Raw genomic sequence first — 15,966 nt, 5'->3', positions numbered from 1 at the left:
ATCACGGTGATAAACTCTAGTACAGTATTTGAGAAATCATATTCACCAGCTGCAGTGAGTTAGCACTTGGCTCCATCTAGTGACTGAAACGTCAATGTTTTTTTGTTATGATAAAAAAAGAAAAGAAAAAGTAAAAAAACATTCAATGCCAAGAAATGTTAAAAATGTCGGATCGACGAGAGGACGTGATGACGCAGACGGGGACACAAAGACCCGTGTGTTTGCTAAATGAACCTTGAATGTTACAAACATTGATTTACTTCACCGCAGCAGAGCAGGAACGCGAGGTCACCTGCTGCCAAACGTCTCCGGTCACTGTCGCTGTCCCTGATTTACCCGCGAGAACGTCGCGTTCCTCTTTTTAAAACGCCTCATCTCAGATCGCGGAAGACACAGAAGAATAATTGCGGGCTTGAAAAAAACAGCAAACTTGAGACTAAATCAGACCAGCGGTGCACAGTCGATGTTCTAACGCTGCTGTGGATGCTCTCAGAGCTGAGGTCCTAATTAAGAGTCAGCACGCTGAGTCACTGCTGCTGCTGCTGCTGCTGTTGCTGCTGCTGCTGCTGTTGTCAGGAAACTGTGACGCTTTTCAGGCCGTTTTCTGCTGCAAACAAGTCAAAAGACACTTTACTCTTGTTAACAAGGCAGTTTATTCTCCTCTGTGAGACACACACACACACACACACACACACACACACACACACACACACTCACGTACTCAAGGCTGCATCATTGTTATTCATGCTCTCATTAAAGGCCCACGCGCTCGCATAGTCGGGTCACGGCTCGCTGAAAACCTTAATGACGACAAACTGTGAGTGGACGTTCCACTCGTCCTCGTGTCAATTAGAAACATGAGGTCTGAATTTTTCAGTTACGTTAAACCAGGATAAAACGCTGTTGTGACGCATAAAGGCCGAGTCATTGTTCCACTCCCTCAAAGTAGGAGTTGGTGACCTTTGACGTGTGTTACGACACACTCTGTGAAAACATGAGTAAAGATGGATTTTAACCACTTTACAAAAAGACTCAACTTGTAAAGTCTACGTTAGTTTAAGTCTATGATATCTTTAACAACGTGTTTCACGTCTTTATCTCACTGTGGGACAGGAAACTGAAGTTTGTAAACCACTCACTCTCCCACACCAAAGCCCATAGAGAAAACCAGTGATTTTAACATCACACACACAGGAGTTGTTGATCCACTGCTGCCTCCATCACTAAGTTCTAATGTCTTATTTTGCCAATTCGGCTTTTGAAAACCTTCAGTCAGATCAACCTCAGTGACACAAAGTGACCACACAAGGCAGCAGTAGACCAGCAGCTCCTGTGTCCCTGTGAGCTAAAATCTGATGTAAAACAGGGAGATCAAGTGTTCTATATGAAACACACCGACTCTGTTTGAGTCCATCATGCACTTCATAAATGCACAGCTGTGACTTTAAAGCGCGGTGCTCACACAACTACGTGACCATTTATAGAGTTTGACTGCAGTAACTCGGGTTTTATGTTCAACTAGAATTTCCTCAGATGTGAAATAATTTCAACGTAAAATGCAAGGAAAAAAATTTATTACTCTCTGATTCCCTGCTACTTATTACACCTCTGATAATGTAATGTGCTCAGCAGACCATAAAGTGACAGAACCTAAAATATGTCCAACACCAGCAGACTCTGCAACGCGGCGACGTCGTTTGGAGACGGAGTTTTTTGTGTGTTTTTTACTGTGTGAAAACTCTGCTCGGTGACCGACGACGACCGTGGACGAGCTGTAAATAAAGACGAGTCCTGTGAGTCACAATCAAGTCACACGTCGGTGGAAAAATCCAATTTAAGACCTGACTGAGACACACACACACACACACACACACAGAGAAGCACTCATGGGGAATACATATGAGGCTGTGTTTGTGTGCGATTAGTGTTGTGACATTTCGCTGCCCTGGCTTTTCGACCTGTGGGTTTTTAAACGAGAGGGCCCTCTTGCCGTGTTAAAGAGTCCCCGGCTTGTCATGAATTAATCATGGCAGGTGAGAGGAGCGAGGACAGAGGTGAAGGTGACGAGCTGCGGGACTGACGACGGCTGATTCTGTTCCGCTGCTGCGTCGAGTCTCTTTCACTTCTGTTCTGTGTGTTTGTTTTTGGACCTGGAGGAAACGTCGCCACTCAGTCGGACAAATGCTGAGGTTCATGTCTGTATCTCACTGTGAGGCAGACTTTACCAACAGCAAACTGAAGTCGTAAAAACATCGTAGTAATGTGTCAAAAATGACGTTAAAACATCGTAGTAATGTGTCAAGAATTTCGTAAAAACGTTGCAGTAATGTGTCAAAAATGACATAAAAACATAGTAATGTGTCAAAAATGTCGTAAAAACATCGTAGTAATGTGTCAAGAATTTCGTGAAAATGTCGCAGTAATATGTCAAAAATGACGTAAAAACATAGTAATGTGTCAAAAATGTCGTAAAAACATCGTAGTAATGTGTCAAAAATGACGTAAAAACATTGAAGTAATGTGTCAAAAATGATGTAATAACATCGTAGTAATGTGTCAAAAATGACGTAAAAACATTGAAGTAATGTGTCAAAAATGGGGTCATGTTCACGTTTTTATCTCACAGACTTTTCCATCTTAAAACTTAAGTTTATAAACCACTCACTCTCCCACACCAAAGTCCAAAGAGTAAATCAGTAATTTTAGCTCACAGCTGCTGGTCTACTGCTGCCTCGTGTGGTCACTTTGTGTCACTGAGATCAATCTGAACAAAGGATTTTTAAAGCCGAACTGTAAAAATCAGACATTTGAACTTAGTGATGGAGGCAGCAGTGGATCAACAACTCCTGTGAGCCGTGATGTTAAAAATCACTGATTTTCTCTATGGGGGTGGCGTGGACTTGACACTGCGAGTAACGTTAAGCAAAGAGAGAGCAAAAGATCCCGAGGACAATCACATGCACAATGTGGACAATATTCGTCTTCAACTCGGTCAGCACATTGGGGCCTTGAATTTGAGGGAACTGGTCCTGGAAAGTCCTTGCTTTCCCTGCCTGACTACGACCTCGGGCTCCTGTAGTTAAGATAAGATAAAGGGATAATAAAAGCTGAGTGAGTCTTCTCTACGGCGAGTTAAACGTGTTTGTTTGGGGACCTTGAGTCTTCCACAAGGTTGTTGTTGTCGTTGTTGCTCCATCGACGCCTGAATAAAAATGTAAATCACGTGTAAATAAATGTGTTTATAAACATGGAAGACACACTGAGCTGTGATGGAAACGCACACAAACTGCAGAGTGAACAGGAAATTACAGACATACCTGCAGGGATCAGGCGTCGCTCTTACCCATGATGCCGAGTGTGTGCCTGTGTGTGTGTGTGTGTGTGCGCGTGTGTGCTGTGGAGATAATTTGTCGCTGGGGTGAGGGAGGGGTGAGGAGAATGTGGGAGTTGTTGTTGAGAGCGTGGCTCATCATACTCACTTATTGTCCTGCGTGTCCTTCACTCTGCTGCTGCTGCTGCTGCTTCTGTCTCACAGGAGTCAAATCCTCGTGTGACGTCTGAGCACAAACTCACTTATTAATGCAGCGCACACACACACGTTCTTGTACAGCGTCCTTAGTGAGGACACAGGTCACAGATATGATGCATTTCCTGTCCCCGACCTCTCACACCGACCTTAACCATGAACGGCTGACCTTCATCTTTAACCTAAACCTCGTTCTAAGACCTTAACGTTGATATTAATCTTAACTTAAACCCAGTTTTGACACTACAACTGAAGTCTTAACCCTCCGAAAGCCCTTAAAAGCTACAAGAACCAGACAAAATGTCTTCACTTCCTGTGGTTTTAACCTTTACCATGATAACTAAAGGCCTAATCCTTTAACTTGAACCCACTTCTTACCTTTGCTTGACCTTGCCCTTCACTTAAACCCAGATCAAACACTTAAACCATGTCTTAACGTCCAGCAGTGGCGATTTTGGTCTGGAAATTCTGGTGGGGCCATGCAGGAAAATCTTGTAATGCAATCCAGAAATAGCACATATTACTCTTATACACTCACAACAAAAACACAGTAGCAAGTGAGAGAGGGGACCACTGCACATTTGACACAAAATTGCAGCTGAATAATGACATCACACAAACAATGCCAATCTGATGATCTGATGATTATCATATCAATAACACCACCAAATGGCAGAGTTCAAAATCTCACAATATCAAATACTCAAGATCAAAACAACAACGGGACAACAATAACAACAATGCACCACTCACGGCATGAACGCGAACACCCCATACACAAAGCCACCACACACACATACACACACACGTATCGCCAGTTACATGTTACAGAAATTCCACTATAATTAAAACAATTGGTAAACTACATTATCAATTACAAGTTAGAATAAAAATAAATGAGACTGACCGCTCACTTCTTGAAGAGGAATGACGCTCTGCGGTCCTTCATGTGCACAAACCAGTGCCGCCCTTGCTTCAAATCAACCAATGAGAAGCGGTCCCTGAACTTCAGGCCCCCACTGCTGAAACTGAAGCGTGTGCTGTACACGCGCATGTGCTGTACACGCGCATGTGCACGAGCAGCAGTTCAGCAATACACAACACTGCAGGTGCTGGGAGGATATCTCGGCCGGGCCCCACCGACCGGAAACAGAGGACGCGCAGCATCCGGCACAACCGACTATTCACAAACAACTACACCATGTGTCTACAGAGGAAATTGCGTTTATCAAATGAAAACTACAGACATTTCATTGGGGACAACGTTGAATTTATTATTAACTTGTGCTCCACGACATTTTTGACACAGGAAAACATAAAAGCTTGGGTGGGACCGGTGCGGCCCTGAATGTAAAGACCCCGGGGACGTCCAGAAAGCCCCTTAAAGTTGTGAGGACCAGACAAAATGTCCTCACTTTCACAAAATGAGAAGTACATGGGGTTATTTTGGTCCCCATGAGGGGGACACTAGGTGGTTATTGGTGTTAAGTCATTTTAATATGATTTATTGTCTTTGAACCGTTATAATTGTTGGTTTGTTTGTTTGTTTGTTTTCAGAGTGCCGCTCAAAGTGGAGCAGGCTAACAATGCTCGTGATGCTCTGGCCAAGGCCGTCTACAGTCGACTGTTTGACCACGTTGTGACCAGAGTTAACCAGTGTTTCCCCTTTGACTCGTCCAGCAACTTCATCGGAGTCCTGGACATCGCGGGGTTCGGTCAGTGTCAAAAAAACAAAACTTTATTTCGTGTCAGCAATCGACAACTGAAGCCGAGTAAAATAATTCATGTGTTATTAACAAGCTAAAAACATTGTAGTAATGTGTGAAAACATCATAGTAAGGCGTTAAAAATGTGGTAAAAACATTATAGTAATGTGGTAAAAACATCGTAGTAATGTGTCAAAAATGATGTTAAAACATCGTAGTAATGTGTCAAAAATGACGTAAAAACATCGTAGTAATGTGTCAAAAATGTCGTAAAAACATCGTAGTAATGTGTCAAAAATGTCGTAAAAACACCGTAGTAATGTGTCAAAAATGTCGTAAAAACACCATAGTGATGTCAAAAATGACGTAAAAACATCGTAGTAATGTGTCAAAAATGTCATCAAAACACCGTAGTAATGTGTCAAAAATGACGTAAAAACATCGTAGTAATGTGTCAAAAATGTCATCAAAACACCGTAGTAATGTGTCAAAAATGGCGTAAAAAATTTGTAGTAATGTGTCAAAAATGTCGTAAAAACATTGTAGTAATGTGTCAAAAATGTCGTCAAAACACTGTAGTAATGTGTCAAAAATGTCGTCAAAACACCGTAGTAATGTGTCAAAAATGACGTAAAAAATATTGTAGTATAATAAGAAGTATAGTTTTCAGGACGTTTAGATGATTTGTACGGAAGCCCAGAGAGGACACTTTATCTCTTTTATCCCCAATATCTTGTAATAGTTAAAAAATCAATTATTATTTAGATTATATTATGAAAGACAATAAATGTCTAAAAGACAAATTATGTCTAAAAACAACAGGTTTTAAAATCATTTTTATCCTAAAAAAAAACTGGACTTTTCTCTCCATGTTTACTGATTTTTTTTCTTTTCTTTTATAAAGAAAGAAAGAAACACAGTGTTTCCAGTTGTTTTGATGTTTCTGACGTCTGTGGAGAAGAAAGGCAGCAGAGGAAGTTTGTGTGGATGATGATGATGATGATGATGACAGCTGTGAGATCTTCACACAAACAAACAAACCACGTCTGACAAGTGTTGCCTCTGCGTTTGTGTGTGTGTGCGTGTGCGTGCGTGTGCGAGCGAGCGAGGCTGCAGCACTGCGTGACTTTCACCCTGAAACACTGTGACGCTGCTGCTGCTGCTGCTGCTGCTGCTGCTGCTGCTGCTTCTCCTCCTTCACCCACTGCTGCTCAGCCTCCTCTCTTCTCGTTCTCTTTTTTTATTGCAGAGTACTTTGAACACAACAGCTTCGAGCAGTTCTGCATCAACTACTGCAACGAGAAACTGCAGCAGTTCTTTAACGAGAGGATCCTGAAAGAGGTGAGGGAGGGAGGGAGGGAGAGATTCAGTGCATACACAAACAGCAGGAAATGGAAGTAAACATCTTGAGGCCTCTCACAACTTTGATTTCTTCTTTGATAAAAGGTTGTGTTTTTGTTCATTTATTTGGTTTTATCTGTGAGTTTGCATCAATTTATAAAAGACAGTTTAAGTCTACAATCACATCTTTATCTCAGACTAAACCACTCACTCTCCCACACCAAACCCCATAGAGAAAATCAGTGATTTTAGCTTGCGGGGAAACAGGAGCTGCTGGTCTACTGCTGCCTCCTGTGGTCACTTTGTGTCACTGAAGTTAATCCAAATGCAGGATTTAAAATGCTGAATTGACAAAATGAGACATTTGCTAAAATCACTGATTTTCTCTATGGGGTTTGGTGTGGGAGAGTGAGTGGTTTACAAACTTCAGTTTCCTGTTGGAAAAGTCTGTCTCACAGTGAGATAAAGACGTGAACATGTTGTGTGTGTGTGTGTGTGTGTGTGTGTGTGTGTGTGTGTTTCTATAAATCGAGGTCATCTTGGTTTTTTTGGATTCAATTCTCAATTTCCAGGCGTCTTGAAAACCCAAACAACCATTAGCAGCAGCACGAAAACAGACACTGCTGCTGCTGCTGCTGCTGCTGCTGCTGCTGTTGTTGTGTTAGTGTGTGTGTGTGTGTGTGTGTGTGTGTCTAGACGACATTTCTATTTTGGAAAATAATGACTCTGGAAATAAAAGTGTGTCTCATGATAAACGACTCCTCAGAAAACACTGGCCTCCATTAGTGTGTGTGTGTGTGTGTGTGTGTGTGTTTAATCAGCCGAGACCATATGACGATCATCATAGTCCTGGATCAATAACATCAGTCACAAAGTTCAGTCACTGACTGTGACCTTTAACCTTTAACCTCCTTCAAACTCCTCATCCTCACACTGCAAATGTGTTAGAAACACTGAAGTCGTGACCTTTAGCTGCTCATTCTGTGTGTGAGTTTGTGTGTGAGTTCGTTAGCCTGTGTGTGTGTTTGTTAGCGTGTGTGTGTGTTTGTTAGCGTGTGTGTGTGTTTGTTAGCGTGTGTGTGTGTTTGTTAGCGTGTGTGTGTGTTTGTTAGCCTGTGTGTGTGTTTGTTAGCGTGTGTGTGTGTTTGTTAGCGTGTGTGTGTGTTCGTTAGCCTGTGTGTGTGTTTGTTAGCGTGTGTGTGTGTTTGTTAGCCTGTGTGTGTGTTTGTTAGCGTGTGTGTGTGTTTGTTAGCGTGTGTTTTTGTGTGTGTGTGTGTGTGTTTGTTAGCGTGTGTGTGTGTGTGTGTGTGTGTGTGTTTGTTAGCGTCTGTGTGTGTGTGTGTTTGTTAGCGTGGTGTAAGTGGCCTCCCACAGCGGCCTCATTATCCGTTCCCGCGCTCGCCGACATTAACGTGACGGATCGTCATGATCAACGTCTTGTTTGCGTTCCAGGAACAAGAGCTGTACCAGAGGGAGGGGCTCGGAGTCAACGAGGTTCACTACGTGGATAATCAGGACTGCATAGGTACGCACGCACACACACACACTCACAGTGGGTTCTCATGCTGAGGCTCCTTCACGCTGTGACGTGATTGTTCATTCACAGACGCAGCTGCTCGTCTTCAGGACTCATGAATATTTATCTCTGTAGACTCAGTAAGACTCAGCCCTGGGACTTTTTAGCTTTGAGAACGTTTAGGTCTCGATTGTGGACTTGTGGATCTTCACCTGGGACTTTTGGATTTAGACCTCTGATGTGTAGGTCTGAGGAGGTCTTGACCTGAGACTTAAAGACCTTGGACTTTTGGGTCTTGAACTTGAAACATTTGGACTTTGACCTTGGATAGTTATAGATCTTTGATGTGGACTTGTAGGTCTTGACCTGAGACTTGTAGGTCTTGGTCTTGACCTGAGACTTGTAGGTCTTGGTCTTGACCTGAGACTTGTAGGTCTTCACTGAGGAGTTTGGACTTTTTAACTTCTCTGTTTCCATTAAACTTTCATTTAGACTTTAATGGTCCACGTCACCTCTGCTGGAATGAATCGCGGCCTCAGGCAAACTTCAGCGGCTTCATTACCGGCAGCGCTGACGAGGCGTTCACGCGTCTTCTTCTCGCCTTCTCTCACTCTCGCTCTCCCTCCTTCACGCAGACCTGGTGGAGGCCAAGCTGGTCGGCATCCTGGACATCCTGGACGAAGAGAACCGACTCCCTCAGCCCAGCGACCAGCACTTCACCGACACCGTTCACAACAAACACAAGAACCACTTCAGACTGACGGTAAATCCACCACTTGCGTAGCGTTCTTTAAGTGACACACGGGAGAGACACGCGGTGACGTCTTCAGGCGACAGCTGAGGCTGACGGACGTGTCACTGTAAATGTTTCCTCAGGTTCCCAGGAAGTCAAAGCTGGCCGTCCACAGGAACGTGAGGGACGACGAAGGTTTCATCGTCAGACACTTTGCAGGAGCGGTGTGCTACGAGACGGTGCGTTCACTGACCGCTTTAACACTTAACACCTGAGAAAATGCCCCGTCAGTTCAGTGCTTTTAGAATAACTGTCAGTATCTGGCACTTACTTACAATTTACTGCATGTTAAAATATTGTAATTTTAACAAGTTTTATTTAGAAAAAAAAGGAAATACAGCAGATTTTTTGTGTTAAATTTGACATTTGAACAATATGTCAGATTTTACACATTTAAAAACATATACATTAAGGAAAAACATTGACGTTAAGGGAAAAACATGGACATTAAGGAAAAACATGGACATTAGGGAAAAACATTGACGTTAAGTGAAAGTGTGGACGTTAAGGTAGTTATTTATAATATACTGCATGTTAAAATAGTGAAGAAACAAGTTAATTCATTTCTTTGTTAAATTAGAAATATGAGTGACTGAGTCTTTGTCTCAAGAACAGGACAAATAAATAGAAACTAAGACGCTGATTCTCCGGCTTCCTGCGACAGCACTAGTGAAATTACCGTAATAACCATAATAACCACACGTTGACTGTTTCCCTTCTGTCCTCTGCTTTTAGATGAAACTGTGTTTGTTTTTGCAGACAAAGTTCGTGGAGAAGAACAACGACGCGCTGCACCTGTCCCTGCAGACGCTGGTCAGCGAGTCCAAAGACCGCTTCGTACGCGAACTCTTTGAGAACTCCAACAACAGCAAAGACGTCAAACAGAAGGCGGGAAAGCTCAGCTTCATCAGCGTCGGCAACAAGTTCAAGGTAAAACCAAAGGATGACCTTAACTAAGGGTCTTTGACTAAGTGACTAAGTCACTTTCAGACCAGCATGAAAACAAACATATATGTTTGTGTGTGTGTGTATATACATACATATATATGTGTATATGTATATATATATATATATATATATATACATATACATATACAGAGAGAGAGAGAGAGAGAGGCAAATGAAAGTGCAGAGGTCAGCACTGATTAGATCACAGCTGTAAAACAAAGAGCTTTTCTAACGACAACACTCAGCAGCAGCTCAGTGATATTGATGATATTGATGGTTGTGTTTTTGTGTTTCCTGTGTTTCTCTGAGTTGTTTGACTTCTCACAGTCGCATTTGTTGAAAACAACAACTGCAGAAAAGAAACGCGGCTTATAAAGGAAACACAGAGAAATGTTGTTTTGTCTCGGTCCTCTCGTGTCTGATGTCACAGAGACGTTTCTCTTCTTTATCGCCTGCAGACTCAGCTGAATATTCTCCTGGAGAAGCTGCGCAGCACGGTGAGTGTCTGCCTGTCTGCCTGTCTGCCTGTCTGCCTGTCTGCCTGTCTGTCTGTCTGCCTGTCTGTCTGTGCTGGAGGCGTCACAGCTGCAGTGGAGCTCCTGTGATTGAGCTCTTTATTTGTCACCAGAGACAAACGCCCACCACAGGCAGGAGATCATCATCACGTCCTGTTCACAAAGTGCTGCATGTCATGAATTTCAATCTCCAGCTCATTTCTGTCTCTGTGGACGTGTTCAGACCCACAACTGTTAAAGGGATAGTTTAAGGGTTTTTTGGAAGCGTGGTTGTGTGAGGTTACTGACGTGAGCTGAGCTGTGCGAGAACCCTGCTCTGCACGAACCTCTTTGTCTCACTGTGAGACAGACTTTTGTAAACCACTCACTCTCTCACACCAAAGTCCACAGAGGAAATCAGTGATGTTTTTTCTCGCGGGGACACAGGAGCTGCTGGTCCTCTGCTGCCTCGTGTGGTCACTTTTGGCGTATTTCCACCGGCTCTACTCGCCTCACCTCGGCACAACATGATTAGGTTGCATCTCCACTACAAAAAAGTACCTACTTAACGTGGGCGGAGTCATCACTGCACGGCTGAGTGAAACTGCGGTGACTTTGTGTTGTACGCGACACACACACACACACACACACACACACACACAAGTGACTAGTGACTACACCAGACTTCTGTAGTTGTTGGAGATTAACCCACATTTTTACGATTATTAAGTAGTTTTAACTTATCTACAATTCGGCACTGTTGGGCTTGATTTCTGTCCACACGTCTCCGGAGTACAGCCTCCTACTCCACAAACGGCAGCGGTCTGTGATGCCGCTCACGATCGCCGGCGCTGTTCCTAAATACAGCACTCCACTTTAAAGGACTCCTGTTAAATATAGAGGTTTCCCTGGTAGTTGTTGGAGATTAACAAACATTTTTAGGATCGTTAAGTAGTACCTACTTAGCACGCTTGGAACCTCACTGGAGCATGTACTAAAAATAGTACCTGGTACCAGGTACTATGCTAGTGGAAACGCTACTTAAACCGTGGCGGGGCGAGGCGAGCCGGTGGAAATGCGCCATTTGTTTCACTGCGGTCAACCTGAACACAGGATTTCAAACACAGAACACATTTGAACTGAGTGATGGAGGCAGCAGTGGATCAAGACCTCCTGCATTAAGTGTAAAACATGTTAGTTAAGGGAAAAACATGGATGTTAAGGAAAAACATTGGCGTTAAGCGAAAAGCGTGGACGCTAAGGGAAAACATTAGCGTTAAGGGAAAAGTGTGGATGTTAAGGAAAAACATTGAAGTTAAGGAAAAAACTTGAAAACATTGATGTTGGGGGGAGGGCACTAAAGGTAAAATACATTCGTTAAGGGAAAAACATGGATGTTGAGGGAAAAGCATGATGTTAAGAAAAAAAAAAGCCAGAGAAACAAAGTGTGAGCAGCTTTATATTCACATATATCTGCTTTATCTAAATCTACATGTTTTAGATAAAAGTTATGTCATGTGTCTCCATGTCTTCATGTCTCTGCTACATGTGTCCTCCAGGGCTCCAGTTTCATCCGCTGCATTAAACCAAACCTGAAGATGGTGAGCCACCAGTTTGAAGGAGCTCAGATTCTGTCTCAACTGCAGTGCTCGGGTCAGTATCCTCAGTACCTTCAGTACCTTGAGTAACTTCAGTAACTTCAGTACCATGAGTAACTTCCGTAACTTCGGTAACTTCGGTACCTTCAGTCCCTTCGCTGCAGCTGTCTCAGCTGGACGCTTTCAGTCGTTCACGCTCTGTGAAAACGTTCAGCTGAGTTACAGATAATCACTATCTGCTGCACGACGTGCACACAACAGAACTGAACTAGAGATAAAAAGCAGGATTCATGGGTTGGCATTTAAAGAAAAACCTCAGTGTGTGACACCGTACTGAACCTTGATATTCACTCACACTCTGCACTCGCATCATTTTACTCTTTTTACAGCTCAGAGCTCTGAAACTGCACTGTTCATTTATGGCATTTTCTGATTCCACCACACAGTTCAAGCACGACGCAACACGGCCTTCCTGCTCTGACCAGGTTAAAGCGAGCTGAGCCAATGCTAACGTGACTGAAGGGTCATGAGCGAGACGTCTGACACAAGAATCAAAGCCAACAATGTCCAACTGTAGATCAGTTAAAAAGACTTAAAAATACTACTTATAATTCTAAATTCTACTTCTCGTTCCAAAATGTACTTATAATTCCAAAATGTACTTAAAGTTCTAAAAAAATACTTATAGTTCCAAAAAATTACTTATAATTCCAAAAATTATAAGTAGAATTTTAAGTCTTTTTAACTTTGATCTACAGTTGGACATTGTTGGACACAGTTTGATTGTTTGATTGTTTGTCGGACGTCGCGCTCATGACTCTTCAGTGATGTCACAAGTTAGCATCGGTCACGTGTTAGCATCGGTCACGTTTTAGCATCAGTCACGAGTTAGCATCAATTACGTGTTAGCATCGGTCACGTGCTAGCATCGGTCACGAGTTAGCATCAATTACGTGTTAGCATCGGTCACGAGTTAGCATCAATTACGTGTTAGCATCGGTCACGTGTTAGCATCGGTCAAGAGTTAGCATCGGCTCAGCTCGTTCTTAAGAGCAGGATCTAAAGAAACACCAGGTTCTCTCACTGATGGAAAAGAAAAGAAACAGTAGAGCTAGAACTGCTCATGTCAAGGCGTCATAAATGTGACTAATGTTAACCCGTTAACTTAAACTAAGCTTCATGAATATATCAATATTTAATGAAGTCTATTATTTTCCCTTAAATTGTCATGAAAAACCGTCTCTTCTTTACTTTTCGATGTTAGATTTAATGACGTGTGTGTGTGTGGGAGAGAAAAGACAAAGCAAACCTTTGCTCTCTTTATTTCCTCTCACTCACAGATTTATGCTGCGATCTCTGTGACTTTGACCTTAATGTCTTTGTTGTGTTCTGCAGAACAATAGAAGTGATCCGCTCCGTCTGTGGCTCTACAGGAGCAGAGATTTAATATCCTTAGAGATTCTGATTTTTGCCTTCTCTTCCTCACAAACCCCAGCGATGCCCCGCTCTGATACCTGCTCCTTTATCACTTTTATTGGACTGGGAATCCAAACGCTTTTGGAGCAGGCGGCAGCGGCGGGGACACAGGGACACAGGGACACGGGGGACAGCAAGCATCCACACAGTGTTGCCGGGTCCAAAAACAGAATGATCATCAACCAAACAGAACTTTTCCATTAGGTTATTTTCCTCTCCTGAAAACAAGATGTAGATTTATTCTGTGAAGTTTGTTGTTTTCAGCAGAAAGTAAAACACTGACTTATATGCCAATATAGTCTTATATAATATATATATATATAATTATATAACGTCTACACAAGAGTACGAGTTTAAGGTAATCTGGAAAAGTCAGGTCTCGTATGATCTCTGTGTCCACATGAAAGCAGAGAGAATTCAAATCTGTCCTCGAGGGAAAAAAACTCCAAAAGTCACAGTTGTTTTCATGAATACAATGAAAGAAAAAGAAGAAATAAAAGACAGACAGACAGACGGACAGGACTGAAGACTCAGGACACACACACAGGACTGAAGACTCAGGACACACACACAGGACTGAAGACTCAGGACACACACAGGACTGAAGACTCAGGACACACACACAGACAGACAGACAGACAGGACTGAAGACTCAGGACACACACACAGACAGACAGGACTGAAGACTCAGCACACACAGGCAGACAGGACTGAAGACTCAGGACACACACACAGACAGACAGGACTGAAGACTCAGCACACACAGGCAGACAGGACTGAAGACTCAGGACACACAGACAGACAGGACTGAAGACTCAGGACACACACACAGGACTGAAGACTCAGGACACACACACAGGCAGACAGGACTGAAGACTCAGGACACACACACAGGCAGACAGGACTGAAGACTCAGCACACACAGACAGACAGGACTGAAGACTCAGGACAGACAGACAGACAGACAGACAGGACTGAAGACTCAGGACACACAGACAGACAGGACTGAAGACTCAGCACACACAGGCAGACAGGACTGAAGACTCAGGACACACAGGCAGACAGGACTGAAGACTCAGGACACACAGACAGACAGGACTGAAGACTCAGGACAGACAGACAGACAGACAGGACTGAAGACTCAGGACACACAGACAGACAGGACTGAAGACTCAGGACAGACAGACAGACAGGACTGAAGACTCAGGACAGACAGACAGGACTGAAGACTCAGGACACACAGACAGACAGGACTGAAGACTCAGGACAGACAGACAGACAGACAGACAGGACTGAAGACTCAGGACACACAGACAGGCCTGAAGTCTGACTCGAGTCAAGAGTAATCGGACCATGAATCACCAGGTACGTTAGTCTGACTAAGACTAGCTGGATTATAGTCGGACTAAAGAAAACTGAATAATTGTCTTAGTCTTTGATTAAAATCTGATTTTTACATGAATGTAAATAAACTGAGCGTCAGCGACGTTAGCGAAGCAGGACTTCACACTGGGGGCGTGGTCAAATCCTCGACTCCGCCTCCACAACCGTGACATACATATATATACATGTATATAAGCAGTACATGCCGTTCCGTCGTCTCAAACACAGGTCTTTGTGTTTGTCAGAGTTTGATGTTGTTTCATGCTGTCAAAGCTGAATGTGTGTAATGTTGTGTAGCAGCGTGACAACACCTGACGGGGGAAAAAGGTCCTTGAGTTGTGAAGCGACTTAATGACAGTAAACGCTGCTGTGAGGATTTTTTTGCTCTGAAAACCAATTAGCAGCATCTGTCCGCTGTGTGAGTGCTCGGGAAATTAGCTCTTTGATTTGAGTTTTCAAAGCTAATTGCGCAGATTAACGATGTCTCCGAGAGGCCAAATCATCAGTGTTCACAGCGTGTGTGTGTGCGTGTGTGTGTGATTAATTCATCGTGTCGACTCTGTAAAACCATGACAACACAAAGTCGCTGACAAACGGGGACAAAGGTCACAAAGTTGAACCATGAAGTCCAGAAGGTTGACAGATTGTGTTGATTAGCATGCAGCCGCACGTCCCTCGGCTTTTCAAGTCTTTTTTATTGGCCGTGATTGAATTATTTCAAAGTTAAAGTCCTGTCTGTAAAAGTCACCTGTGGTACGGCAGCGTCATGATTATTACAGGACCTGCTCACTCGGGCTGGAACGATGTGATCCTACCAATGTGTGGGAACCCTGGACACTAATATAGCTGATCCCTAAAAAGGTTTTAAAGAAAAGTTTTAAAGATACTGAACCAATTGTTGACATTTGACATGTATGAAGAAGCACGATGTCTTTCTGTCCGTCTCTAACTGACACCCCCCCTCCCCCCCGTGTCTGCAGGAATGGTGTCAGTGCTGGACTTGATGCAGGGCGGTTTCCCGTCCAGAGCTCCCTTCCACGAACTCTACAACATGTACCAGAAGTACATGCCTCCCAAACTCACTCGCCTCGACCCACGGCTCTTCTGCAAGGTCAGTCACTTCTCCGCCTCCAAACATCTTAACCCCAAAATCCACAAACTTTCAAACTATCAAACATCCAAACC

The 15,966-nt window shown here is 43.4% G+C and overlaps 1 protein-coding gene across 6 annotated transcripts in view; it reads left to right on the top strand.

Moving 5' to 3' along the window:
• myo6a (myosin VIa) overlaps positions 1-15,966 on the top strand; it is a 67,135-nt gene that overhangs the window by 28,813 nt on the left and 22,356 nt on the right. For all 6 annotated transcript variants that reach the window (XM_058612667.1, XM_058612666.1, XM_058612665.1 and 3 more), the window contains exons 13-21: positions 5,084-5,241; positions 6,482-6,573; positions 8,026-8,098; positions 8,725-8,852; positions 8,966-9,061; positions 9,642-9,812; positions 10,289-10,327; positions 11,884-11,977; positions 15,762-15,892. In XM_058612667.1, coding sequence (XP_058468650.1) covers positions 5,084-5,241; positions 6,482-6,573; positions 8,026-8,098; positions 8,725-8,852; positions 8,966-9,061; positions 9,642-9,812; positions 10,289-10,327; positions 11,884-11,977; positions 15,762-15,892 — 982 coding nt within the window. The remainder of the gene's footprint in view (positions 1-5,083; positions 5,242-6,481; positions 6,574-8,025; positions 8,099-8,724; positions 8,853-8,965; positions 9,062-9,641; positions 9,813-10,288; positions 10,328-11,883; positions 11,978-15,761; positions 15,893-15,966) is intronic.

This window comes from Solea solea, chromosome 17 (genome assembly GCF_958295425.1).
Source record: "Solea solea chromosome 17, fSolSol10.1, whole genome shotgun sequence".
Classification (NCBI taxonomy): Eukaryota; Metazoa; Chordata; class Actinopteri; order Pleuronectiformes; family Soleidae; genus Solea; species Solea solea.
This window is presented reverse-complemented; position numbering and strand designations above follow the sequence as displayed.